This window comes from Gallinula chloropus (assembly GCF_964237585.1).
Source record: "Gallinula chloropus genome assembly, chromosome: 35".
Classification (NCBI taxonomy): Eukaryota; Metazoa; Chordata; class Aves; order Gruiformes; family Rallidae; genus Gallinula; species Gallinula chloropus.
The window spans coordinates 1402871-1428636 of NC_140120.1; the positions used below are offsets into that span (position 1 = coordinate 1402871).

The following is a 25766-nucleotide window of genomic DNA, read 5'->3' on the forward strand; positions in this document are numbered from 1 at the left end:
AGGTTCCCTGGAGCTCTAGGGAGGAGCCCGGAAAGGATGGAGGGCATGATGTCTTCAACACTTCTTCTGCTGTGAGCTGGGCTGGGCTCCTGGGATGGACAGTGGGAGCTCAAGAAATATTGCAGCGCTGCAGAGAGACAGCTCTGGCCAGGAGCAGCTCCTCTGCCAAGCACACAGGGCTGGGGACACTGCCTGGAGGCACCGAGGGGAGACCTGTGAGGCTGAGAGAGCTGATGGATGCTGAGAGCTCACTGGAGGAGAAATCTCCACAGCACTCTGCCTGGTATGTCTGTGGGTGCAGGGCAATGCAGGTTCTGTTCCTGGAGGGATCTCGTAAAGCTGGGACATGGGGCAGTGTGTGGGGTCTGTCAGGAGGACAGGTTCTCTCTAAGACCAGAAAGTGCTGCCTGGAAGGGATGCCCTTCTGCCCCATCAGAGGGACAGGGCAGGACAGCTGTCTTCTCCTGGGCATGGCTGCAGAGGTGTGAAGCAGCGTGTGCACCCAGGGGTGCCCAGGGCTTTCCCTGTGAGCAGGGTCCCTTTGCCTGCCGGGACTGTGTGCTGGGGCAGGGACTCTGCTGCTGCCAGGGTCAGCACTCAGCCTGGCTCATGGGCTTTCCACAGGGATAGAGAAGGACCTGTGGGTTGGAGTGTGATCCATCAAAGGACAGTATAGGCTCCTTCTGCTGTCAGTGTGATGTGTAGGACAGGTTTGCTCCCAGCTCCAGAGGATCCCTGGCGACTTCCCTGGATATGTTCAAGAACACCAAGGATGCATTTTCCACTCAGGTGAAGAGACTTTGCTTTGAATTTTCTGCTCCTGTGTACTGGTTGGGAACTGGGAGCTGAGCTTTTCTCAATCACTTTGCAGAAGGCAGTCCAAACTCACTTGTCATTAGGACTTGTCAGAGCTTCTCCTGAGCCCTGCACACACAGAGGATCCCCGGGGCAGTGCCCTGATGCCAGGAGGGCTCTGCAGAGCAGAGCTCAGTACAGGGCAGGTTGGATGATGTCTGTGAGCACAGAGAAGGAGGTGACATGGGCAAAGAGAAGCAGCTCAGGCAGCAGAAACAGAGGGAGCTGCTCCCAGAAATGCCCTGGCAGTGGGGATTTGGTACCTCCCTGACACCCCCACAGTGCTCACACTTTCCTACTGCAACTCTCTGGTTTCATCCACCCAGCACAGACTCTGCATGCAGAGTTCCAGGGTTTCTGACTGAGTCTTGTCCTTGATAGCAAACACAAAGTAAGAGGAAACTCCTGAGTGCCTGTCTGTCTGTTTCTGTCCTTCCAGCCTTGGCTGCAGCATTTCTTGCTGTTTCCCCTCCTGTCCTTGCTGTCTTTGTCCCACAGTTACCAAAGCTTCAAAGCTCTGCCCTGCCATCAGGTGAAACTGGAGTGACAGTGCTGAAAAGCTCATTCCTATCCACAGGGGATTAGGCTGAGATCTCACCATCCTTCTATTTACTGACTGCTGTCAGGGAGGACTGAGTTCTCGAAAGCCCACGGCTGACCCTGCTCCCAGCAGTGGCACGCTCAAGCCAGCACCAAACAGACCTCCCTCTGTATTCAGGAGGACCAGTCAATCTGAGTGTAATCCCTAAGAGTTGCAAGAAGATTTCCTCAAAGAAGAGTTCCCTAACTTCTTTCCCCAACTGCCTTTTCCTTGAACAGGTCTCCATGCCCACAGAAAGGAAATGTCCAACAGGAGCTCCATCAGCCAGTTCCTCCTCCTGCCCTTTGCAGACACAAGGGAGCTGCAGATCCTGCACTTCTGCCTCTTCCTGGGCATCTACCTGGCTGCTCTTCTGGGCAATGGCCTCATCATCATCACCATAGCCCGTGACCACCACCTCCACACACCCATGTACTTCTTCCTCCTCAACCTCTCTGTTGCTGACATTGGCTACATCTCCACCACTGTTCCCAAATCCATGGCCAATTCCTTGTGGAACACCAGGGCCATTTCCTACACAGGATGTGTGGCTCAACTCTTTTTCTTCGTATTTTTAATTGCAACAGAGTACTATCTCCTCACTGTCATGGCCTATGACCGCTACGTTGCCATCTGCCACCCCCTGCACTACGGGACCCTCCTGGGCAGCAGAGCTTGTGTCCACATGGCAGCAGCTGCCTGGGGCGGTGGGTTTCTCAATGCTGTGCTGCACACAGTCAATACATTTTCACTGCCCCTCTGTAAGGGCAATGCTGTTGACCAGTTCTTCTGTGAAATCCCCCAGATCCTCAAGCTCTGCTGCTCAGATGCCTACCTCAGGGAGATTGCAGTCATTGTGGTCAGTGCCTGCTTAGTTTCTGGTGTTTTTGTGTTCATTGTGGTGTCCTATGTGCAGATCTTCAGGGCTGTGCTGAGGATCCCCTCAGAGCAGGGACGGCACAAAGCCTTTTCCACCTGCCTCCCTCATCTGACTGTCGTCTCCCTGTTTGTCAGCACTGCATTGTTTTCCTACCTGAAGCCCCCCTCCATCTCCTCCCTATTTCTGGACCTGGTACTGTCATTCCTTTACTCAGTGCTTCCACCAGCAGTGAACCCCCTCATGTACAGCATGAGGAACCAGGAGCTCAAGGATGCCATGTGGAAACTGATGGCTGGTAGTATCTAAGCAGCAATAAACTGCTCATGTTTTTCTGCACATAGCTGTCCATGTAACTCACGTTAGGACCAGTCTGTATTTAGTAGGGTTTTCAATTGCCATTTTTCCTTCTACTTTGTCTAAACTATAACATGGTTCATGTTCAACCCATTTCTGATGCAGTATCTCCAGGTCTTGGTTAAGCCATTCACGTCAGCATAAGAAATGCTCACCTTGCCCTGTACCGGCACTACTGCTACTCAATCTCTTTCATTTCCATTATCATTCAGGTGTTTTCATTTCTCCTGATGATACAACTACGACTAAGGACACCTTTCAGCAGACTGGCTGGATGTATGAACTTCAGTTCCGCACAGGTTTCCACCTCTGCTTGCTTTTTGGTCATTCAGATGCCACTCATCTCTCTGGTTTCTCTTTTGAGCTTCAGAGAGCTAGAAAACATCCCATCTTTCAGAAGTCTAATGAAGTGCTCCGTAATGTCCAGAATAGAGTTAATTTTCCTTCTAGCTGCCAGAGGAATGCAAAGTATGGGAGCTGGGATGAGAACAGTGCTGATAGAACGTGGATGTTTCTAGTTGTTACCAGGCAATAAAGGACTTTTCAGTTGTTCATATTTCCCTGCTAAGGAGAAGGGAATGGACACAGCCAGGACAGGTGATCTGAACTGGCTGAAGAGGAGATTCCATTCCAATTACTAGATGCTCAGCATAAAGGGTTGATTGGTGGGGGGGGGGCAGCTCCAGGATGCACGGATTTGGGAACGGTCCATTTTTGGGATGGCTCTGACCTGTATGTTCTGAGCTTTCCAGTTGGGTGAGAAACCACACTGTGTATCACCAGATATGTATATTTTATTACAAAGACTTACTGTTGTTTCTCCCTCTCTGCTGTCCCAGTAAGCTGTCCTTTTCCCTGTCCTCGAGGTTATGGATTCATTGGTTTTCCTTCTCCCTCCCTTTCCCCCTCTCTCAATTCCTCCCTCCCCACACCCTCTTAAAGAACAAGCAGCTGCTTGGTGCCCGGCTCTCAGCTGGGGCAAAACCACGACATGTCAGAAGTTCAGTCTGTCAATAGCTGAGGTTATGGGGCTGCTGGTGTGTTACCTGCAGAGGTTTCATGCCAGGAACACCTTTTCTTCAGGAGCTATTACACTACGTGTTATAAGTTGGAAGGTGGATCCTGGTAGAGCCGGAAAATTATGTCAAGGAATATTAGGGTCGTGTCCATTGTAGGAATCTGCAGCTTCCTGTCAGCTCCCTGGGAAGGCTTCAGGCCAGGAACATCCTTCATCCCTCACACCTTTTGCTTGGGACGTACTGCTGGATGTTTAACAGGTTGAAAGTTGGGTGTTGGTATAGCCGGAAAGTGCAGCACCGTATTACTGGCCTAAACCTCCCCTTTCCCTCCTCAAATGCCCACCTATCCAGTCCCAGAACCCAGCTAAAACATCCCCACGCCCCCTCCCAGCACCCATGAGTTCCCCTGCCACCCCTTAAATGCAACCCCAGCTCCCTCAGCACCCCCCTAGAACTCCTGATAGCCCCCCAGCATGCCATTGTCACCCAACCCTCCCTTTTTCACTCCCAAAAGTCCCCAAATGACCCCAGAGCCCGCCAACGACCCCAAATTCCATCTCAGCACCAACTGGTTCCTCTCATCCTCATCCCCACGTTAACTCACCTAGCCCATCTTTTATACCTCCCAGCATCATATTACCCCCCCCAAAATAACCTCCCTTTTTCATTTCCACATCCCTGCATATGTCACGCAAGTGCTCCCATACACTCCCCTCCTTCATCAATCACGGGTACCCCTCCACGCCTTGACCCCCTCTCAGCCTACACTTAACCACACCCAGAACCCTTGGTGGCCTCCCACCTCCCTGTATCCTTTTCAAACCCCTCTTCCCCTAAGAAATCTCACCATACCCCCCCAGCACATCCTACGCCACCTCCATGCCATTGCAGCGCATATGCTGGAATGCTCTGTGCAATGCTGGAGGTGCCACCCCTCCCTCTCTAGCCCTCCTTTATGCACCCCAGCACTCCTTGGTGGCCCCCCAACACCCTCAAACACACCACAACCTACTCTTTCCCCCTTGATTTCCTTGATATCTCTCCCCATCATTCCCATATGCCCCATGCCCCCCACAACCTCTTAAGACCCCCCACCCCAACTTTAACTCCCCAGCACCATCTATACCCCATATTACTCCCCCAAACTCCCTCTTTTTACCCCCCTACATGCCCCCCAGAAAAAGAAGTGATCCCACTCTGTCCCCAGCCTCTTCTTAACTCCCCCCAAAATCTTCTATACCCCTAAATACCGTATTATTCTGCCCCAAATCCCACTGTAGTGAGGGAGATAATATGGTGCTCAGGGGATGTGCAAGTAAATGGGAGAGAAGGGTCTCTTTTATGCCAGTGCTGAGATCAGCCATGTTCAGTCTCGTACTGGCCATCTTGCTTTGCCTCATCCTTCTTGCACTGACTTGTTTTGCTCCTCGGAATGAGCTTTTGCTCCTGAGCCTGGTTATCTGCAGACAGGGAAGGGACTGGCATGGATAGACAGAAAGCAGGTGTGTTTGAAGAGCAGCCACACAGAGGAAAATGGATGAGGAGAAAATGCTTTTGTCCTATACTGTAAAAAGCCCAACACCAGCCCCACCCCCCGATAAAGCAAGGAAATGGGAATAGCACTTCTGAAGTTAATGGAGACTTTGCAACAGGTGAAGGAAGTACTGTCACAGAATCACAGAATGACAGAACATCCAGAGTTGCAAGGGACCCCGAAAAGATTGTCTAGTCCAACCCCCTGCCACAGCAGGATCACCCAGACTAAATCACACAGGAAAGTATCCAGACAGGTGTGAATGTCTCCCGAGGAGGAGACTCCACAACTTCTCTGGGCAGCCTGTCCCAGGGCTCTGTCACCCTCACAGTGAAATAGTTTCTCCTTACATTCACATGCAACTTCCTCTGCTCCAGCTTGCACCTGTTGTCTTGTCCTCTCTCTTGCAATTGCTGAGAAGAGCCTGGATTCCTCCTACTGACACTCACCCTTTATATGTTGATAAACCTGAATAAGGTCAGCCCTCAGTCTCCACTTCTCCAAGCTCAAGAGGCCCAGCTCCCTCAGCCTGTCCTCATAAGGAAGGTTTTCTACTTTTGGGGGCCCTGAGCTGGGCTCTTTCAAGGAGTTCTTCTTCAACTGAGGGGCCCAGAACAGGACACAACAATGCAGGTTCAGTCTCACAAGGGCAGAGGAGAGCAGGAGAAGGACATCTCTTGTCCCACTAAGCACAGCTGTTCTGATACACCCCAGGATGCGACTGGCCTTCTTAGCCAGGAGAGCACATTGCTGGCTCATGGTCATCCTGCTGTCCACCAGCACCCCAGGTCACTCTCACCTACGCTGCTCTCCACAGGCCACTCCCCCTCCTATACTGGTATCTGAGGTTGTTCTTCCCCAGATGCCAAACCCTACACTTGCCCTTGTTCAATCTCATTAAACTTCTCCCCACAAGTAGTAGTGTCAAGAACAACTCCAAATACACAAAAGAGTCACGAGGCAATCACAGTCCTGCCCTGCTGTCGTGCACTGGGGAGCTGGAAGAAGATTCATGAACTTAGACCAAAAGTTAACCCCGATGACGTCTGTGGGTTATACTAAACTCAGCAGGGAAAGTAGACACTTGGGAAGGGATTGCCACCCAAAAGGAACACATGGACAGGCTGGAAGAGTGGGCAAGGTCAAGTGTAGGGTCTAGGAGGTGAGAAAGCATAATCCAGGAGTGCAGCACCGACTGGGATCCACCTTGCTGGAGAAGAGCTCTGTGGAAAAGGACCTGGGGGTTCCTTTGAACAAGAAGCTCTCTAGGACTAAACAGAGTGCTGCTGCAGCAAACAGCTCTGAGGTGCCTCAGCATGGGGATCACCAGCAGACATAAAGAAATCACTGTCCCACTCTACTCAGCAATTGTTAGCCCACACCTAGAATTCTGGGTGCAGTTTTGGTCGCTGCTCTAAAAAAAAAGTTCTATCCAGTCTGGAGAAGGTCCAGAGAAGGGCCACAAAGATGACCCAAGGCCTGGGAAGCTTAAGGAAAGGCTGAGGGAGCTGGTTTTTTTTTCAGCCTTCAGAAAAAAAGGCTTAGGGGAGACCTCACAACCAGGTGCCAGTACTGAAAGGCTGTCTACAAAGAAGGGAGAGACTCCTGTTTTTAGAAGGAATCACATGGAATAGCTGAGGAATAATGGGTACAAGTTCCTGCTGAACAGATTCCCAGAGGACATAGGAAGAAACCTTTACCCTGAGAACCAGGGTTTTGCACCATGTTCCATGGGAAGTGATGGATTCCGCAACATCAGACATTTGTAAGAGTCAGTGGGATGGGGGGTGGGGCCAGTTGGTCTGTGTGGGGCTTTTCTTGAGACTGAGCCCTTGCTGAACATGGTTGGACCAAATAGTCCCTGAGTTCCCTTTCAGCCGGGTACTCTGTGGTTGTCCGAGTCTAGTAACATCATCACTGTCCTTCCAAAGCATTCTCATGAGTTGAGCCCTCCTATATTGACCCTCAGACAGCTACAAGAGTGGTTCTGTTCCAAGACAAGGGGGAACACACTGTGAGGACATGAGGCTTCTTCCAGGGGTCCACTCCAATGTCATTTAGAAAGGATCTCTTGGTTTTATTTCTTATTTCTCCCCTTCTTTAACACCTGTTGCTGTCACTTTGTTAGTGGCACCCCAAGTTGGAGAGCCATCTGCAAGCACACAGGAACCATTGACACAATGGAGTGTCACTTCAAACCAACCTTGAGAAACTCTGGGATTAGATTTGAGTAAAAACATCAAGAAGATTCCCATCCAGAAGAGATCTTCTTATTCTGATCTTAATTATCTGGGGTGGAATTAATTTTCATGTGGTCACCCCCATGAGGTGAAACCATGAGAAAAGGTTCCAGCACAACACCCCCACATCAAGGCAGCTCAGAGATGATGGGTGGAGAACTGGCTGCAAGGAGAAGAATTTGGTCTTTCCAGGGGCTGCCATAGCAGTCAGAGGTGCTGAACAGGAATCTGGCCATGAGCACATTGGGCTGCACTGTCAGGAGTGTGGCCACGCAGACAAGGGCTGTTCTGGTCCATGTGGACTCAGCACCAGTGAGGCCAAGTCTGGAGCAGTCAGTCCCAGTGTGGGGCTCCCTGGTCTGGAGGAAGGGGAGGAACTGTCACGTTGTCAGATAAAAGTCTGCCCAGATATGGTGAGGGGTCTTGTGTGGAGAGGCTGAGACCCGGCTTCTTTAGCCTGGGGAAGGGGAGACTGAGGGAAACCCACTCTGTGCAACATGGAAAGAAAACAAAGAAGGAAGTCCCTGTGAAACTGCAGCTTTGAAGGTCAGAGTGGCCATGAAGATAAAGAAATGTCATTCTGAGGATAGTGTTGTGGTGCAAAACGTCACTCAAGAGACGTTTGAGGATGAGCTGATGGCTTTGTGTTTCTGGGATCAGCTGGTGAGGAGGGAGAGGGGAGTGTGGGGTGGGCTGTGGTGCAGATGGCCAAGGGTGCCAGCCAGGATGAAAGGGCCTGATAGTAACGAGGTCTTTGCCCCCTTAGCTGTGGCTGATGTCCCTGCCACAGAGGCTTCAGAGGAGACACATTGTCCTCATGGCCACAGAGCATTGTTGTCCCCTTGCACCCACCCCAAGGTAGACCTCCATGTGTCACATCCCTGTCCTTCCCTTGGTGTCACACTCCCCACATCCCAAGGAGGAGTCCTGAGACACAGGTGAGGGTCAGGATGTCCCTGCCCAGGGGCTGGGGCTCAGCACTTGGCATTTCTGCTTCATCAGACCAAGCCAGGGTGTCCTCAGCATCAGAGCTGCCTGTGCTGTGCCTGGGTTTGTCCTCATGGCCTCCACTTCAAAGGTGTAGAATGTTAATGGGGAGGTTTTGTCCATAATGCCTCCCAGTAGGGCCCATGAACGCTTCAAGGTTCTTTGGGCATTAGGTCTGACTAACATTTTCAGAGGTTTCTTCACTCTCCTCTTAGTATCTGAGGTCTGTGGACTCAGAAGCAAATATACAATAGGGGCTCATGGAAATACAGAAAGCCTTAAAAAGCATATCTGTTCAAGTCCTTTTCATTAAAAGAATCCAGACTTCTACAAATAACTGGATTTCAGTTAGGTATTTAATGATGAACAGTTCAAAGCAATATTACAATGGAGGATATTTTCTCTTCACGACTATTTCCTGTCATGGCTCAGTTGATAGAAGCAGTGACAGACACATTATGCAATGGGTGTCAGTCTCCTAAGGAGATCTGGACAGGCAGGAAAAGCAGTCTCTGGAGATCCAACCCTGCATAAAGAATCTTGCTCTTCCCCAAGCCCAGCAGTTCCCTCACTGGCCTCCTGGGACTCCCAACAACTTTCCTCACATCATCTGTGCTCACAGACACAGACAGATTTCTCTGACAACAAACAGCAGTTCAACATGACACAGTTTAATACCCATGAAATCTCTCTCCTCAGCTGCTGCTACGGCCAAGCAGCGTGTGCAGGGGGTCAGCTTTCAGAGGAGATTCTCTCCCAGAACAGTTTGAATCAGATCCATAGAAAGGTCACTTTTCAACACACTGACCTTCTCACAGAACAGGTCATTAGACTGCTGAAAGATGGGATGTTTTCCAGCTCTCTGAAGTTCAAAGCAGGTACAAGAGAGCTGAACAGCATCTGAGCGATGAACAAGCAGAGGTGAAAACCTGAGAGCAAAGTGAAGTGCATAAAACCAGCAAGACTGCTGAAAAGATGTCCTTAGGCATCGCCATTACATCAGTATGGGTGGAAACACCTGAATGACAAGGGAGATGAAAGAGGCAGACTGGTGGTGATGCAGGTACAGGGGAAAGGGGAGTGTTTCTCCTGCTGCCATGTCTGAGTCAAACAAGACCTGGAGACACTGCATGAGGAATGGGATGAAGGTGTTATTACATCAGAGACAAAACAGATGGAAAAAGCCCACAGAAACGAAAAGTCCCTACTAAATACAGACTGGTCCTAATGTGAGTTCCATGACCAGCGATATGCAGAAGGAGATGAGCAGTTTTCTGCTGCTTAGAAGCATCCAGTCACCAGTTTCCACAGGGCATCCTTGAGCTCCTGGTTCCTCATGCTGTAGATGAGGGGGTTCACTGCTGGTGGAAACACACAGTAAAGGAATGCCACTAACAGGTCCAGAAATAAGGAGGAGATGGAGGGGGGCTTCAGGTAGGCAAAGAAGGAAGTGCTGACAAACAGGGAGACCACAGCCAGGTGAGGGAGGCAGGTGGAAAAGGCTTTGTGCCGTCCCTGCTGCGAGGGGATCCTCAGCACAGCCCTGAAGATCTGCACATAGGACACCACAATGAACACAAAACACACAAAATACAAACAGACACTGACCACAAGGACTCCAGTTTCCCTGAGGTAGGCATCTGAGCAGGAGAGCTTGAGGATCTGGGGGATTTCACAGAAGAACTGGTCAACAGCATTGCCATGGCACAGGGGCAGTGAAAATGTACTGGCTGTTTGCAGCACAGAATAGAGAAACCCACTGGCCCAGGCAGCTGCTGCCATGTGGACACAAGCTCTGCTGCCCAGGAGGGTCCCGTAGTGCAGGGGGTGGCAGATGGCAACGTAGCGGTCATAGGCCATGACTGTGAGAAGAGACAACTCTGCACCAGCACAGAAGAAAACGAAGAAGACCTGTGCAGCACATCCCAAGAATGAGATTGCCCTGGTGTCCCACAGGAATTGGCCATGCCTTTGGGAACAGTGGTGGAGATGTAGCCAAGATCAACCATGGAGAGGTTGAGGAGGAAGAAGTACATGGGGGTGTGGAGGTGGTGGTCACAGGCTATGGTGATGATGATGAGGCCATTGCCCAGGAGAGCAGCCAGGTAGATGCCCAGGAAGAGCCAGAAGTGCAGGAGCTGCAGCTCCCGTGTGTCTGCAAAGGACAGGAGGAGGAACTGGCTGATGGAGCTGCTGTTGGACATCTGCTGCTGTCAGGTATGGAGACCTGTGAAAGGAGGTAGAGGCAGTGAGATTTAAGGGAAATTTTCTTTGATGAAAAATTCTTGATACTCTTAGGGAACACCCTGAGATTGAGTCTTTGCTTTGTGCTTTGGTTTTCTCCTCACTGTACCTGAGGAGTGTTTCTTCTGTCAGGACTCCCTGACATTGCTGCTGCAGTGCCAGTGAAACCTTCCCCTGAGTGCAGAATAGGGAGAGCTGCTCTGTCCATCAGCCCTGGTCTCAGCTGCCCTGTGCTGGACTCTCTGGTGTTCCCTGTAGAAGAAACTGGACCCCACAGAGAGCTGAGGAATCCAGTTCTCAGTCCTACAGATGGGGATCTTGAAGTGAGGGTCAGCTCAGTGCCCGGCCCACCAATGGACATGCCCAGAGCCCCAGGTAACTGTGGGACGAAGGCAGCAAGGATAGGAGGGGAAACAGCAAGAAATGCTCTAGCCAGGCCTGGAAAGAGAGGGATGGACAGACAGGCACTCAGGGGTTTGTCCTCAACATGGGTTGGGCTGCCAATGAGATGGCTCAGTCTGAAACCCTGGACTTCCAGGCACAGAGTCTGTGCTGGGAGGCAGAAACCAGGGGGTCTGTGTGGGAAAGTGTCTGCACTGCAGAGGATGTCTGGGAGGTACCAAATCTCCACTAGTACAGCGTTTCTGGGAGCAGCTCCTTCTCCCTTACAATGTCTCTGCTGCCTGGAGCTGTCTTTGTAGCTGCTTCTCCTTGCCATTGTCACCTCCTGCTCTGTGCTCACAGACCTCATCCAACCTGCCCTGTGCTCAGCTCTGCTCTGCAGACCCCTCCTGGCATCAGGGCTCTGTCCTGGGAACCTCTGTGTGTGCAGGGCTCAGGAGACGCTCGAACATGTAATGAGTTTTCGTTTTATATTCTTGAGAGGGGAAATAAGTTCTCATCTCCCACAGTCAGCACAGCCCACAGGAGAGGAAGAGTTAAAGCAAAGACTCTGCCTGGCAGGAAAATGCTTCCTTGATATTGTTCTTCAATTTCCCTGTAGGATTTCTCAATGCTCATCTGGAGCTGGGAGCAAAGCCGACCCTTGGAGCTTTTTCTTAGAACAGAAGGACCTTCCCTGGGTCCCTCCTGACACCCAGAGCCGCTGTCTGTGGTTTGAAGCCCATGAGCCAGGCTGAGTGCTGACCCTGGCAGTAGAAGCATCTCTGCCCCAGCACACAGCCCCTGGGGTGAAGGGACCCTGCTCACAAGGACAGCCCTGGGCACCCCTGGGTGCACACGCTGCTTCACACCTCTGCAGCCATGCCCAGGAGAAGACAGCTGTCCTGCCCTGTCCCTCTGATGGGGCAGAAGGGCATCCTTTCCAGGCAGCACCTTCTGGTCCTAGAGACAACCTGTCCTCCTGACAGACCCCACACACTGCCCCATGTCCCAGCTTTAGGAGATCCCTCCAGGAACAGAACCTGCATTGCCCTGCACCCACAGACATACCAGGCAGAGGCTGTGGAGATTTCTCCTCCAGTGAGCTCTCAGCATCCATCAGCTCTCTCAGCCTCACAGGTCTCCCCTCGGTGCCTCCAGGCAGTGTCCCCAGCCCTGTGTGCTTGGCAGAGGAGCTGCTCCTGGCCAGAGCTGTCTCTCTGCAGAGCTGCGGTGTTTCATGAGCTCCCACTGTCCCAGGAGACCAGCCCAGCTCATCATAGAGGAGCACAGGAAGGCTCCATGTACTCCATCTGCCCTGGGCTCCTTCAAGGTGTCCCTGGAGCTTCAAGGAACTAACTTGGAAAGATAATGAAGTCCTCTCTGACATTCCCTCCCTCATCTGGGGAATAATCCTTGTGTCCAGCAGAGTCCTTTCTCCTGATCAAACAAGAACTGTTCAGGACAGTTAACTTTCCTTGTCTTCCCATGAGACAGTAACCCCAGGCAGGGACAGGGAGACGTCTCTTTCCCCCTGTGAAAGGAAGGGAGTCAGACACATCACTCCAGACCCCTCCTCCTTGCACTCCAGCCCTGGGGATTGAAGGGGATGAAGCTCTGGCCTCTGTCTGCCTCAAACCCACCAATGCTGGTCTCTTACCCTACTCCTGGTAGGCACAAATAGACACCTTGTGTCTGGGAGATGCTGGTGCCAGCTCCCATGGGAAATTACTGGGGGTGTAGATATGTTTGTAAGATCCCCTCCTCCATGAGAGTGGACTTCATCTGATTGATAATGCATGTCACCCAATTTGAGTGTACCCAAAACTGAAGACCAGGAATGACTCTTTGGGAGCCCATGGGAGAGGCTTCTGCTCCTCATGCACACTTGGGAGTTTGTGAGACAAATCCAGCATTTTAATTTCCTTGTCATAAATCTCTCCTCACTCCTGTCTTTTACTTCTGAAAACACTTTTCCATACCCAGAGTCAGCAGATGTCCAACAGCAGCTCCATCAGCCAGTTCCTCCTCCTGCCCTTTGCAGACACACGGGAGCTGCAGCTCCTGCACTTCTGCCTCTTCCTGGGCATCTACCTGGCTGCTCCTCTGGGCAAGAGTGTCATGATCATTACTGCAGCCTACGACCATTGACTCCACATGCCCATGGATTTGTTCCCCTTCCATACCTTGCTGAATGTGAGGTGCTCACCAAAGCTGCTCTATCTCTCCCCCTTCTTCAGCTGCACAGGGAAGAGAAGGTGTAACGAACGGTCAAGTGCTGGTAGAGTTTGAAGATGATGTCAGACACTGTTACAACCATTCCCTTGGCTAGGAAAGCCCTGAGCCCCGAGGTTACTGGTGCTCCTTGTGAGGGAGTTTTCAGGCCAGTAAGATCCTTCATCCCTCGCAGATGTTGTTTGGGGGCAGTTGCTGGGTATTGAGCATTTGCGAAACTTGATGCTGACAGAGCTGCAAGGTGATGTCAGGCAGTGCCAGGACCATTCCTTTCAATGGGAAAGCCTGGAACCCCAAGGTTACTGGTTCTTCTAATCCCCACCCTGGGGAGGTGCCCAAAGCCTTTTTCACCACCCACACATTTTGCTTGGGAGGTATTTCTCTACATTTAACGGTTTCAAAGTTGGAATCTGGTAGAATAAAGTGGACACAACAATAAACCCATCCAGTTCTCTCCTTCCTCTGATTGAGTGGCACAGGGGATAGGGATTGGGGGTTGGGGTCAGGTCATCACACATTGTCTCAGCTGCTTTTTCCTCATCATGCGGACGACTCCTCACAGTCTCCCCTTGCCCCAGCATTTGGTCCCACCCACAAGAGACATTCTTCTATAACTCCCTCCAACGTGAGTCTTTCCCACGTGGCTTCAGATCATCACCAGCTGCTCCAGGGTGGGTCACTTGAATGGGGTGCCATCCTTCAGCAACAGACTGCTCCAGCCTGGGTCCTCCACAGCCCTGCCAGCAAACCTGCTCCAGCACAGGCTTCCTATGAGGTCACAGCCTCCTTCAAGTGTCTGCACCTGCCTGAGCACTGTGATGTCTACAGGCTGCATGTAGAATCACTGTTCCACATCATCCAGCATGGGCTGAGGGGGAACAGCCTCATTCACCATGGTCTTCTGCATGGGCTGCAAGGGCATCTCTGCTGTGGGGCTTGGAGGACCTTCTCCCCCTACATCAGTGATCTTGTTGTCTGCAAAGTTCCCTATAGATTCTCTCTCCTTTCTCTGACAGCAAAGAGCAGCAGATAATTCTAAGTTCCTTCTTAAATATATTGTCACAGCAAATATATTTTCACTCCCCCTCTGCCATGGCAATGCTGCTGACCAGTTCCTCTGTGAAATCCCCCAGATCCTCAATCTTTCTTGCTTATGGGCCTCGCTGAGGGAAATTGTGGTCAGAGCTTGTTTGGCTTTTGGGTGTTTTGTGATGTGCAGATCTTCAGGGCTGTGCTGAGGATCCCCTTGGAGCAAGGATGGTACAAAGCCTTTTCCACGTGCCTTCCTTACATGGGAGTGGACTCCTTGTTTGTCAGCACTGACATGTTTGCCTGCCTGAAGAGCCCCTCTAAACACCCTCCCTATTTACAGATTCACAGATTCAAAGAATTGGCGTTGGAAGGGACCTCCAGAGATCATCCAGTCCAAGCCCCCCCTTCAAAAGCAGAGTCCTCAGATGGGTCAGACAGGATGGCATCCAGATGGGTCTTGAATATCTCCAGAGAAGGAGACTCTACTACCCACTCAGCAGACTGTCCCAGGGCTCTGTCACCTTTCCTTTGTTCCAACTTGGAGCCGTTGGCCCCTGTCCAGTCTCCAGAGACCACTTAACCTGGTAGAGGTATTTCTTTACTCAGTGGTTCCACCAGCAGTGAACCTCCTCACCTACAGCATGAGGAACCAGGAGCTCAAGGATGCCATGTGGAAACGGGACTGGATGTTTCCAAGCAGCAACCAACTGATCATCTTCTTCATTGTATTGCTGGCCCTGTTGATTCTATTCATGCTGAATAGATTGGAGGAGATGTCGCTTAAGAGACAATTAATATAACTTTAATATAAGAATTTTCATGTTCTTCAGAATAGATTTGTTTTAGATTTTAGTAGATGTGGTTTTGCCCCAGCTGAGAGCTGAGCACCACACAGTTCCTTGTTCTTTAAAAGGAAGAAGTTGGGGGGACAAGTTGGAAGGGAGGGAGAGGAAAGGGAAAGGGAAAAAAAACCAAATCCCAGGAAACAAAACCTCACAGGTTGGGATAAGGATAGTTTACTAGAATAGCAGAAAGAGAGATATAACAATGATAACAGGACTTTGTAGCAAAATATATGAAACTGGTGATACACAATGCAGTTTCTCACTGAAACACACAACTCAGGCTGTGCAGCCCAGAGCTTTCATGAAAATGGGACCGTCCCCAAAACTGCACATCCTGAGGCTGCCTCCTCCTCCTCCAACCAGCCCCCCTTTTATGCTGAGCATGATGTAATTGGCATGGAATACCCCCTTTGGCCAGTTCGGGTCACCTGTCCTGGCTGTGTCCCCTCCCTTCTCCTTAGTAGGGAAAGAGGAACAACTGAAAAGTCCTTGACTGCTTGGCAACAACCAGAAACATCAGGGTGTTATCAGCACTGCTTTCATCCCAACCCCCAAACACAGCATTCCATCTGCTATTAGAAAAAAAATTAACTCCATCACAGCCACAACCAGGACACTGACATAATTTCCCTGTCAAAGGGGCTGGTTGGGGAGGGGTGGTCATGGCATGGTGCAGCACTCTGTTATTGTTGGGTTTGTAAGGTACTCTCTGTGCTATCACTGTGTGTGAGTGCAATTGGGGCTGTTATTGTTCCCCTTTTATGGTGCTTTTGTCAGTAAACTGTCCTTATCCCAACCCACAGAGGCTCTGTCTGTTTCTCCTCCAGGAGTGAGCGAGCAGCATGTGGTGCTCAGCCATTGCTTGGGGCTGAACCACCACAGTCTCCAAGCCACAAGCAGTGAGCTTCTCTATGAGAAAGTTCAGAAAACTGTGTCCAAGGCCTTGCTAAAGTCAAGGTAGACAACATCCAGAGCCCTTCCCTTGTCCAAGAAGCAGGTCACCCTGTCATAGAGGGAGATTCAGTGAGTCAAACAGGACCTGCCCTTATGAACCCAAGCTGGCTGGGCCAGATCACCTGGGGGTTCTTCATGAACTGGATAATGCTGCTCAGGATGATCTGCTCCATCAGCTTCTCTGGGACTGAAGTCAAACTATCAGGCCTGTAATTTCCCTGATCATCCTTCTGTCCCTTCTTATATAGGGGGTTACATTGACTGATCCAGTCAGCCAGGACTGATGGAAAGTGGCTTGGTGAACCCCCCTTGCCAGCTCTTTCAGCACCCTTGGCTGCATCCCATTCAGCCCCACAGATCTCTGCACATCTCTGTGGTGCAGCAGGACCATCTCCTCCTGGATTGAGGTGGGCTCATTCTGCTCCCTGTCCCTGTCTCCCAGCTCAGGGAATTGGATTCTCTCTGTACAACTGCTCCTGTTACTAAAGACAGTGGCAAAGATTTCATTAAGCACCTCAGCCTTGGCCTCATCTTTCCACAATGTTTCCTCCTGAATCTGATAGGGGATGGAGGGTCTCCCTGCTCTTTCTTTTATTTAAATGGAGGACAGATGAATTTCTAGCTGGGCTTTGGACCAACAATGAGGAGAAACTCTCATCCTGTTGTTCTTCCCTCAGCATTACACACCCCATGCTGACCCAGGAATAGCCTGAGCAATGCCTGAGGGACAGAACCTGTCTTCCCTGGGGCTGGGAGTCAGGGCTTGGCCTTTCTGCTTCATCAAACCAACCCAGGGCTTGCTCAGCATCTCAGCTGCTTGTACATTGCCTTTGCCTACCAGCCAACATGGCCTCCAATTACCTGTGCTAACGAGTCCCTGGGGAGGCTCAGCCAGCAATGGCTCTCAGTGGGACTCATTAATACTTCAGGTACTTTGGCTTCTGCTTTTGACATGGAGTTTTTTGTGTAATCTCCTCTCAGTACCTGAGCTTCAAGGACTCAGCACCAAATGCACCCAAGGACTCATTAAAAGTAAAAAGCAAGCCCTAACGAGCTACGTCTCTTGATGTAATTACCTTCAAGTCTTAAGAGATGTACAGACCATTGAAGCTGTTTCAAAGGGAGCTCAGAGTAAAATTGATTTCTTTTTAAGGGTGTAGGTTATTATTTTCACTGTAGAGGAGAGGTGACAAGCTCTGACTGAGATTGATCCAGGGTGCCTCCTAAGGAGGTCTGGACTGGTCTGAAAAAGGGTCCCTTGAGGCAGTGGGGACAACCTTGCTGCACATCTCCACAAGCCCACCATGACTCTCACCAGCCAACTGGGACTTGCATCCCTTGTCCTTACATCAGGTCTCTCTCTGCACTCCACAGTGGGGCATTCCAGCCCCTCTGTACCAGCTCCCCTGCTTTCCTTAGAGAACTGGCTGCACACAGGCAGCACACAGGGAGTTATTTTCCCAACAACACAACAAACCTGACAAGATTCACCATTAAATTCAACACTCCTCACTCTGTGCCAAGTGCAATCTGCCACCAGTGAGGTTCACCTGCCACAAAGCTTAACCCTGTGAGAGATGTTCTAGTGAGGAAGGAGACTGTGAAATCACCACAACTCAAGAGCTGGCTAAAGACAGAATGAGTCAGACAACTGCCAGAAAGGCAAGGGTTTAACTCCCTGAAACTCAGAGCAGCAGCTGGATGGTTGGGAGGTGTCTGAAAGGTCCAAGGGGAAGGGGAAGGGAAATCTAGAGAGCAACCAGAAGCACTGGAGTGCAGATCCACTGTTGGAACAATGATTTCAGACATGGACAATTGACTTTGGACAGGTAGAAATATGTGACAGACGGGGAGATTAAATGCACAGCTGTCCTGTTTCAGGCCAGGCAAGAGTTCACCTCCCCAAGCAGCCAGCAGAGGTGAGGTAAGTTAGCAGAGGTGACCTGAGTTAGCACAGCTGAGCTGAGTGTGTCCAGGCTGTTTTCCACACCACCTGACATCTCTCCCCCATAAAAGGGGCTGGCTGGGGAGGGGCACTCCTGGGTTCCTTAAGGGCAGTCTGAGTGTGGCTGGGGCATTTGGCTGGTCCTTGCATTGTGCAGTACCTTGTGGTCCTTTGGTCAGTAAAGTACTCTCTGTTATCACTGGAAGTGAGTGTAGTTTGTGATGTGCTGTTATCATTTTTTCACCGTGATTTTGTCAGTAAACTGTCCTCCTCCCAGCCCACCAGAGGGTCTGTCTGTCTCTCCTCCAGGAGTGAGCATTATAACCTGACCCTTGTACATGAGTGAGCTGGGAGAAATGAGAATATATTTCAGCTGCATTCCAGGGGAGCACATCATCATCTGGCTACTGCGATGCTGGGAGAAGGGGCCACACAGCTTGGAATTAGAAGGCAGGGAGGCCAAGCAGCTGGGATCCCTGTTCAGAGAAGGAGCCATTGACAAGGTGATTGGAAAGAAGTCTCAAGCCCTCAGCCTCTGGAGGCCACTTCTGTCAAGTGTGGGGGAAAGGTACTGGTTCAGTGAAGATGTCATGTGTTGGCCAGGCAAGTGCATGACCACAGAGCAGAGTATGGAGTATTTGAGGGGATCAGCCATGTGAGAGATGAATTCCTATGATCCTGATGATCTGCAGCTACCCACCAATCCTGATGAAATCCAATGTCCCTCATTTACGTGGTGTAAGTCTGTGTGGAGTGCACCAGCATCATATGCCAACTGCCTGGCAGTAATAGATTGGGGAAAGGAAGAAGCACCAAGAGTGGCTGAGGTGTCTGGCCAACTCCAGTGGGGGTGCCCTGTGGGGGTGGTTGCAGCAATGGAAACAAAGCAACTGGGAGTGCAGAGGCAAACCCATCTGGCCATGATATAGATGGTTTGCAAAAAGGAGTGGATATTGTCCTGGTTCTGGTCAGGCCACAGTTATCTCACCTGTGCTGGCTGCTTGGGGAGGTTGAGTTAGCCCTGGCTGTTTTCCACACCACCTGACATCACTTCTCCATAAAGGAGCTGGTTTGGGCACCACTCCTGGGTGCCTCCAGGGCAGTCTGAGTGCAGCTGGGGTGTTGGGTTGGTCCTCCTGTCCTGCAGCACTCTGTAATCCTCAGGTGGGTAAGGTACTCTGTGTTCTCACTGGGTATGAGTGTCATGGGCTGTTTATTGTTCTAGTTTCATGGTGCTTTTTTCAGTGAACTCTCCTTATCCCAACCAACAGAGGCTCTGTCTCTTTCTCCTCTGGGAGTGAGCCAGTGGTGTGTGGTGCTGAGACACTGTTTGGGGCTGAACCACCACAACCATTTAAATTACTCTCTCCTCTTTTTATTGATTTTCTATCATGTCCTTTAATGCCTCTTGCTGAAGCACCACAAGTCAGCTGAGGCTTCTACACGCATGAATTAACCACTGACACATCGGAGCTTCACTTCCAGCAGACCCTGGCAAAACCCTCTGTGGTTTTACAAAGAGAAACCTCAAGAACTTTTCCAACCAGAGCTGATCTGCTCCTTCTGATCTTGTGATGTTCTGCATCAGGGGATAACCACAACAGGGGTAGAACCAACACATCGTCCTGTTTTGTGACCAATCCAGCACTGGTGACACATGATAATTTATTCATTGCTGCCCAGTGCTTGCGCAGCATCAAGGCCCGTCCTGATTCACATGCTGCTCCAGTAGAAAGTAAGCTCAGGGAGCACTGGCTGTTGTGAGGGAGGACTGCCAGGGCAGCTGATGCCAGCTGCCCAAAAGAATCTCCCATGCATGATGACATCATCAGTGAGCAGGGTTAAACCTCAACACCCGCACATCAAGGGAATTCAGACATGACTGGTGGAGCAGCAGTGTCAAGGAGGAGGCTTTGGGCGTTCTGAGGGATGCCACAGCAGCCAGGGCTGCTACACAGGAACCTGGCCATAAGCACATTGGGCAGCACTGGGAGCAGTACGGCCACCCAGGCAAAGGCACTCACTGTCAGGTTCACTCAGCACTGGTGTGGACACCAGCAGAGTGTCCAGGAGTGGGGGGTGGGGGGTCGGTCAGGATGAGTGTGGAGGAACAGTCACAAGGTTGAAAGAAATTCTGCTAAGATAGGGTTAGGGGTCTTGTGTGGAGAGGCTGAGAGATCTGGGCTTCTTTAGCCTGGGGAAGGGGAGTCTGAGGAGAGTATAGGGGTAGCTCCAGAGAGCTTGAAAGTTCCTTTTCAAATGAATGGCAATTAAAAATAGAAGTGCAGATGGGTTATAAGCATGGAGAAATGCCATTCTGAGGGTAGTGCTGTGGTGTTTGGAATTACTTGGAGGAAGTGTGGATGAGCTGGTTGCTTGGTTTATCTGGGAACAGCTGGCGAGGAGGGGGAGACAGCAGTACAGGCAGGGACATGGTGAGGGGAGAACAAGGTGGGGAAAAGGGTGGGGAACCTGCAGAGAAACCGGCACAGGTGTGGGGCAGTGTCACATGGGCTGTGGTGCAGAAGGTCAGGGGTGTTGGCCAGGCTGAAAGCATCTGATAGAAATGAGATCTTTGCCCCCTTGGCTGTGGCTGATGTCCCTGCAGAGGCCTCAGAGGAGACACATTGTCCTCGTGGCCATGGAACATCATTGCTTCCTTGAACTCAACCTAAGAACGCATCCCTGTGTCATACCCCTGTCCTTCCCTTGGCAACACACTCCCCACATCCAATGCAAGAGTCTTGAGACACAGGTGAGGGTCAGGATGTCCCTGCCTAGGGGCTGGGGCTCAGCACTTGGCATTTCTGCTTCATCAGACCAAGCCAGGGTGTCCTCAGCATCAGAGCTGCCTGCGCTTTGCCTGGGTTTGTCCTCATGGGCTCCAGTTGTGAGGTGTAAGATGTTCATGGGGAGGTTTTGTCAGTAATGGCTCCCAGTAGGGCCCATGAATGCTTCAAGGTTCTTTGGGCATTGAGTCTGACTGGCATTTTAAGAGGTTTCTTCAGTGTCCTCTTAGTATCTGGGGTCTGTGGACTCAGAAGCAAATATACCATGGGGCTCATGGAAATACAGAAAGCCTTAAAAAGCATATCTGTTCAAGTCCTTTTCATTAAAAAAGTCCAGACTTCTACAAATAACTGGATTTCAGTTAGGTATTTAATGATGAACAGTTCAAAGGAATATTACAGTGGAGGATATTTTCTCTTCACGACTATTTCCTGTCATGGCTCAGTTGATAGAAGCAATGACAGCCACATTATGCAATGGGTGTCAGTCTCCTAAGGAGATCTGGACAGGCAGGAAAAGCAGTCTCTTGAGATCCAACACTGCATGTAGAACCTTGCTCTTCCCCAAGCCCAGCAGTTCCCTCACTGGCCTCCTGGGACTCCCAACACTTTTCCTCACATCATGTGTGCTCACAGGCACAGACAGATTTCTCTGACAACAAACAGCAGTTACACATGACACAGTTTAATACCCATGAAATCTCTCTGCTCAGCTGCTGCTACGGCCAAGCAGCATGTGGAGGGGGGTCAGCTTTCAGAGCAGATTCTCTCCCAGAACAGTTTGATTCAGATCCATAGAAAGGTCACTTTTCAACACACTGACCTTCTCACAGAACAGTTCATTAGACTACTGAAAGATGGGATGTTTTCCAGCTCTCTGAAACTCAAAGCAGGTACGAGAGAGCTGAACGGCATCTGAACGATGAACAAGCAGAGGTGAAAACCTGTGAGCAAAGTGAAGTGCATAAAACCAGCAAGACTGCTGAAAAGATGTCCTTAGGCATCCCCATAACATCAGTATGGGTGGAAACACCTGAATGACAATGGAGATGAAAGAGGCAGACTGGTGGTGATGCAGGTACAGGGGAAGGGGAGTGTTTCTCCTGCTGCCATGTCTGAGTCAAACAAGACCAGAGACACTGCATGAGGAATGGGATGAAGGTGTTATTACATCAGAGTCAAAACAGAAGGAGAAAGCCCCACAGCACCTAAAAAATCCCTACTAAATACAGACTGGTCCTAATGTGAGTTCCATGACCAGCGATATGCAGAAGGAGATGAGCAGTTTACTGCTGCTTAGAAGCATCCAGTCACCAGTTTCCACAGGGCATCCTTGAGCTCCTGGTTCCTCATGCTGTAGATGAGGGGGTTCACTGCTGGTGGAAACACACAGTAAAGGAATGCCACTAACAGGTCCAGAAATAAGGAGGAGATGGAGGGGGGCTTCAGGTAGGCAAAGAAGGAAGTGCTGACAAACAGGGAGACCACAGCCAGGTGAGGGAGGCAGGTGGAAAAGGCTTTGTGCCGTCCCTGCTGCGAGGGGATCCTCAGCACAGCCCTGAAGATCTGCACATAGGACACCACAATGAACACAAAACAACCAAAATACAAACAGGCACTGACCACAAGGACTCCAGTTTCCCTGAGGTAGGCATCTGAGCAGGAGAGCTTGAGGATCTGGGGGATTTCACAGAAGAACTGGTCAACAGCATTGCCCTTGCAGAGGGGCAGTGAAAATGTATTGGCTGTGTGCAGCACAGAATAGAGAAACCCACTGGCCCAGGCAGCTGCTGCCATGTGGACACAAGCTCTGCTGCCCAGGAGGGTCCCATAGTGCAGGGGGTGGCAGATGGCAACGTAGCGGTCATAGGCCATGATGGTGAGAACAAAGTACTCTGTTGAGAACAAAAATGTAAAGAAAAAGATTTGAGCCAGACATCCTGTGTAGGAAATGGCCCTGGTGTCCCACAAGGAATTGGCCATGGATTTGGGAACAGTGGTGGAGATGCAGTCAAGGTCAAGAAGAGAGAGATTGAGGAGGAAGAAGTACATGAGGGTGTGGAGGTGGTGGTCACAGGCTATGGTGATGATGATGATGAGGCCATTGCCCAGGAGAGCAGCCAGGTAGATGCCCAGGAAGAGCCAGAAGTGCAGGAGCTGCAGCTCCCGAGTGTCTGCAAAGGGCAGGAGGAGGAACTGGCTGATGGAGCTCCTGTTGGACATCTGCTGCTGTCAAGTGTGGAGACCTGTGAAAGGATAAAAAGACACAGTGAGAAGTGATGGAACAATTCTTTGAGGAAAACAGTTTCCAATTCACATTAACACCCTGTATTCAGGAAGAATTTTGTCAGGTCCCTTATGGGATCTCTGCTTTGAGCTGGCTTGAGCGTGCCACTGCTGGGAGGAGGGTTGGCTGTGGGCTCTGGAGAACTCAGTCCTGCCTGGCAGCAGTCAGAAAATAGAAGGATGGTGTGATCTCAGTGTAAATCCCCTGTGGATAGCAATGAGCTTTTCAGCACTGTGACTCCAATGTCACCCAAGGGCAGAGCAGAGCTTTGGAGCTTTGGTTTTCTCCTGACTGAGAGCTGAGGAATTCAGTCTCACAGGGCAGAGCTCCAAAGCCCTCCTGCGGTCTCATCCTACCCAAGGAGGATCTCAGCTCCCTGCTCCCAGCCAGGGACACACAGGGCTCAGTGCAGCTGCCCACACACATGTGATGAGTGGCATTGCCACGGCCTCTGTGCTGAGATGTCTCCTGCATGGGGCTCCTCTCTGGGGCACAAGAGTCCCTGGGAGAGCGGTGCCATTGTGGGAGGCAGCTGCAGCCCAGCAGGAGCCCCCAGGACGTCCTCAGTCCTACAGCTGGGGGTACAGAAGTGAGGGTTAGTTCAGTGCCAGCACCAGAAATGGACATGCCCAGAGCCCCAGGTAATAGTGGGACAAAGGCAGCAAGGACAGGAGGGGAAACAGCAAGAAATGCTCCAGCCAAGGCAGGAAGGACAGGGACAGACAGACAGACAGGCACTCAGGGGTTTCTGTTCATGGCTGCCAAGGAGAAGTCTCAGTGTCAAACCATGGAATGCTGGGGTCAAGCTCTGTGCTGGATGACAGAAACCAGGGGGTTGCTGCAGGAAAGAGTCTTAACTGCAGGGGCTGTCAGGGAGGTACCAAATCCCCACTGCCAGGGCATTGCTGGGAGCAGCTCCTTCTCCCTCACTTCCCAATGTCTCTGCTGCCTGGAGCTGTCCCTGCAGCTGCTTCTCTTTGCCCATGTCACCTCCCACTCTGTGCTCACATTCCTCTTCCAACCTGCCCTGCGCTCAGCTCTGCTCTGCAGCCCCCTCCTGGCATCAGGGCTCTGCCCTGGGAACCTCTGTGTGTGCAGGGCTCAGGCAAAAATACGACATCTTAATGATAATTGAGTTTCCATTGCATATTCCTGTGAGGAGAAATAAGTCAGCACAGCCCACAGGAGAGGAAAAGTCAAAGCAAAGACTCTACCTACAGGAAAATGCTTCCTTGATGTTGTTCCTCAATGTCCCTTTGCAATTTCTCAAGGATCAGCTGGAGCTGGGAGGAAACCTGACCCATGCAGCACTTTCTTACAGTAGAAGGACCTTACACTGCCTTTCCCTGTGTCTCTCCTTCAACCGACAGCTGCTGCCTGTGGAAAGCCCACCAGGCAGGCTGAGTGCTGACCCTGGCAGTAGAAGCATCTCTGCCCCAGCACACAGCCTCCAGGGCACAGGGACCCTGCTCACTAGGACAGCCCTGGGCACCCCTGGGTGCACTCACTGCTTCACACCTCTGCAGCCATGCCCAGGAGAAGACAGCTGTCCTGCCCTGACCCTCTGATGGGGCAGAAGGGCATCCCTTCCAGGCAGCACCTTCTGGTCCTAGAGAGAACCTGTCCTCCTGACAGACCCCACACACTGCCCCATGTCCCAGCTTTAGGAGATCCCTCCAGGAACAGAACCTGCATTGCCCTGCACCCACAGACATACCAGGCAGAGTGCTGTGGAGATTTCTCCTCCAGTGAGCTCTCAGCATCCATCAGCTCTCTCAGCCTCCCAGGTCTCCCCTCGGTGCCTCCAGGCAGTGTCCCCAGCCCTGTGTGCTTGGCAGAGGAGCTGCTCCTGGCCAGAGCTGTCTCTTTTCAGGAGCTGCTGGGTTTCCATGAGCTCCCTCCACCCCAGGAGCCCAGCCCAGCTCCCACCAGAGGAGCAGGTGAAGCTGTCACGTACTCCATCCCCTCTGGACTCCTTCGTGGTGTCTCTGGATCTCAAAGGAACTAACTTGGAAAGATACTGAAGTCCTTTGTAATGTTCCCTCCCTTGTCTGGGGAGCAATCCTTCTGTCCATCACAGTCCTTTCTCCTGACCAAACTAGAGTTGGGCAGGAGAATCACCTTGCCTTGTCTCCCTATGAGACACGACCCACAGGAAGGGACAAGGAAGGGTCTCTTTCCCCCTGTGAATGGAAGGGAGTCAGTCGAGTAACTCCAGACCCTTCATCCTTGCTTTGCAGCCCTGGGGCTGGAAGGACTTGCTGCTCTGACCTATGGCTGCCACAAACCCATTGGAGTTTCCATTCCTCTTGCCCCAGTTCTGGTGGCACAAATAGGCACCTTCTGTATGGGAGCTGCTGGTCACAGCTCCCTCAGGAATGGAGGCAAGTTGTAATTTACTCTTCTCCATGAGAGTGAGCCTCATCAGATGGAAAGTGGGTGTCACCCACATTTGCTCGTACCCAAAACTGTCGCCGTTCACGGCATGGCGACCTGGTTCAGGAACGGCACCGGCGCCACACTCTGGCTGCTCGGTCCATCAGCTCACAGACACCAATGTGGTGGGCGGCAAATGGCGTTTATTAGAGAGGGGCGCGGGGCTTTA

General features: G+C 51.3%; 2 protein-coding genes and 2 pseudogenes across 4 annotated transcripts in view; 1 reads left to right on the plus strand and 3 right to left on the minus strand.

Annotated features, from left to right (window-relative positions):
* The window catches only part of LOC311203116 (scavenger receptor cysteine-rich type 1 protein M130-like), a gene marked incomplete at both ends in the record, with an annotated part of 343740 nt that overhangs the window by 147404 nt on the left and 170570 nt on the right, over window positions 1–25766 (minus strand). The gene's annotated exons all lie outside the window — the stretch shown is intronic.
* The window catches only part of LOC311203060 (olfactory receptor 14A16-like), a 54773-nt pseudogene continuing 30704 nt past the window's right edge, over window positions 1698–25766 (plus strand). Inside the window, exon 1 of the transcript in view lies at window positions 1698–2023. The product of the transcript in view is annotated as an olfactory receptor 14A16-like (transcript). The remainder of the gene's footprint in view (window positions 2024–25766) is intronic.
* On the minus strand, window positions 9731–10653 carry LOC311203036 (olfactory receptor 14A16-like; annotated as a pseudogene). Its single transcript has one exon. The product of its transcript is annotated as an olfactory receptor 14A16-like (transcript).
* On the minus strand, window positions 22171–23097 carry LOC311203026 (olfactory receptor 14A16-like; the record flags this gene model as incomplete). Its single annotated transcript, XM_084277664.1, has 1 exon — window positions 22171–23097. One exon carries the CDS (start codon window positions 23095–23097, stop codon window positions 22171–22173), a length of 927 nt encoding a protein of 308 aa, XP_084133790.1.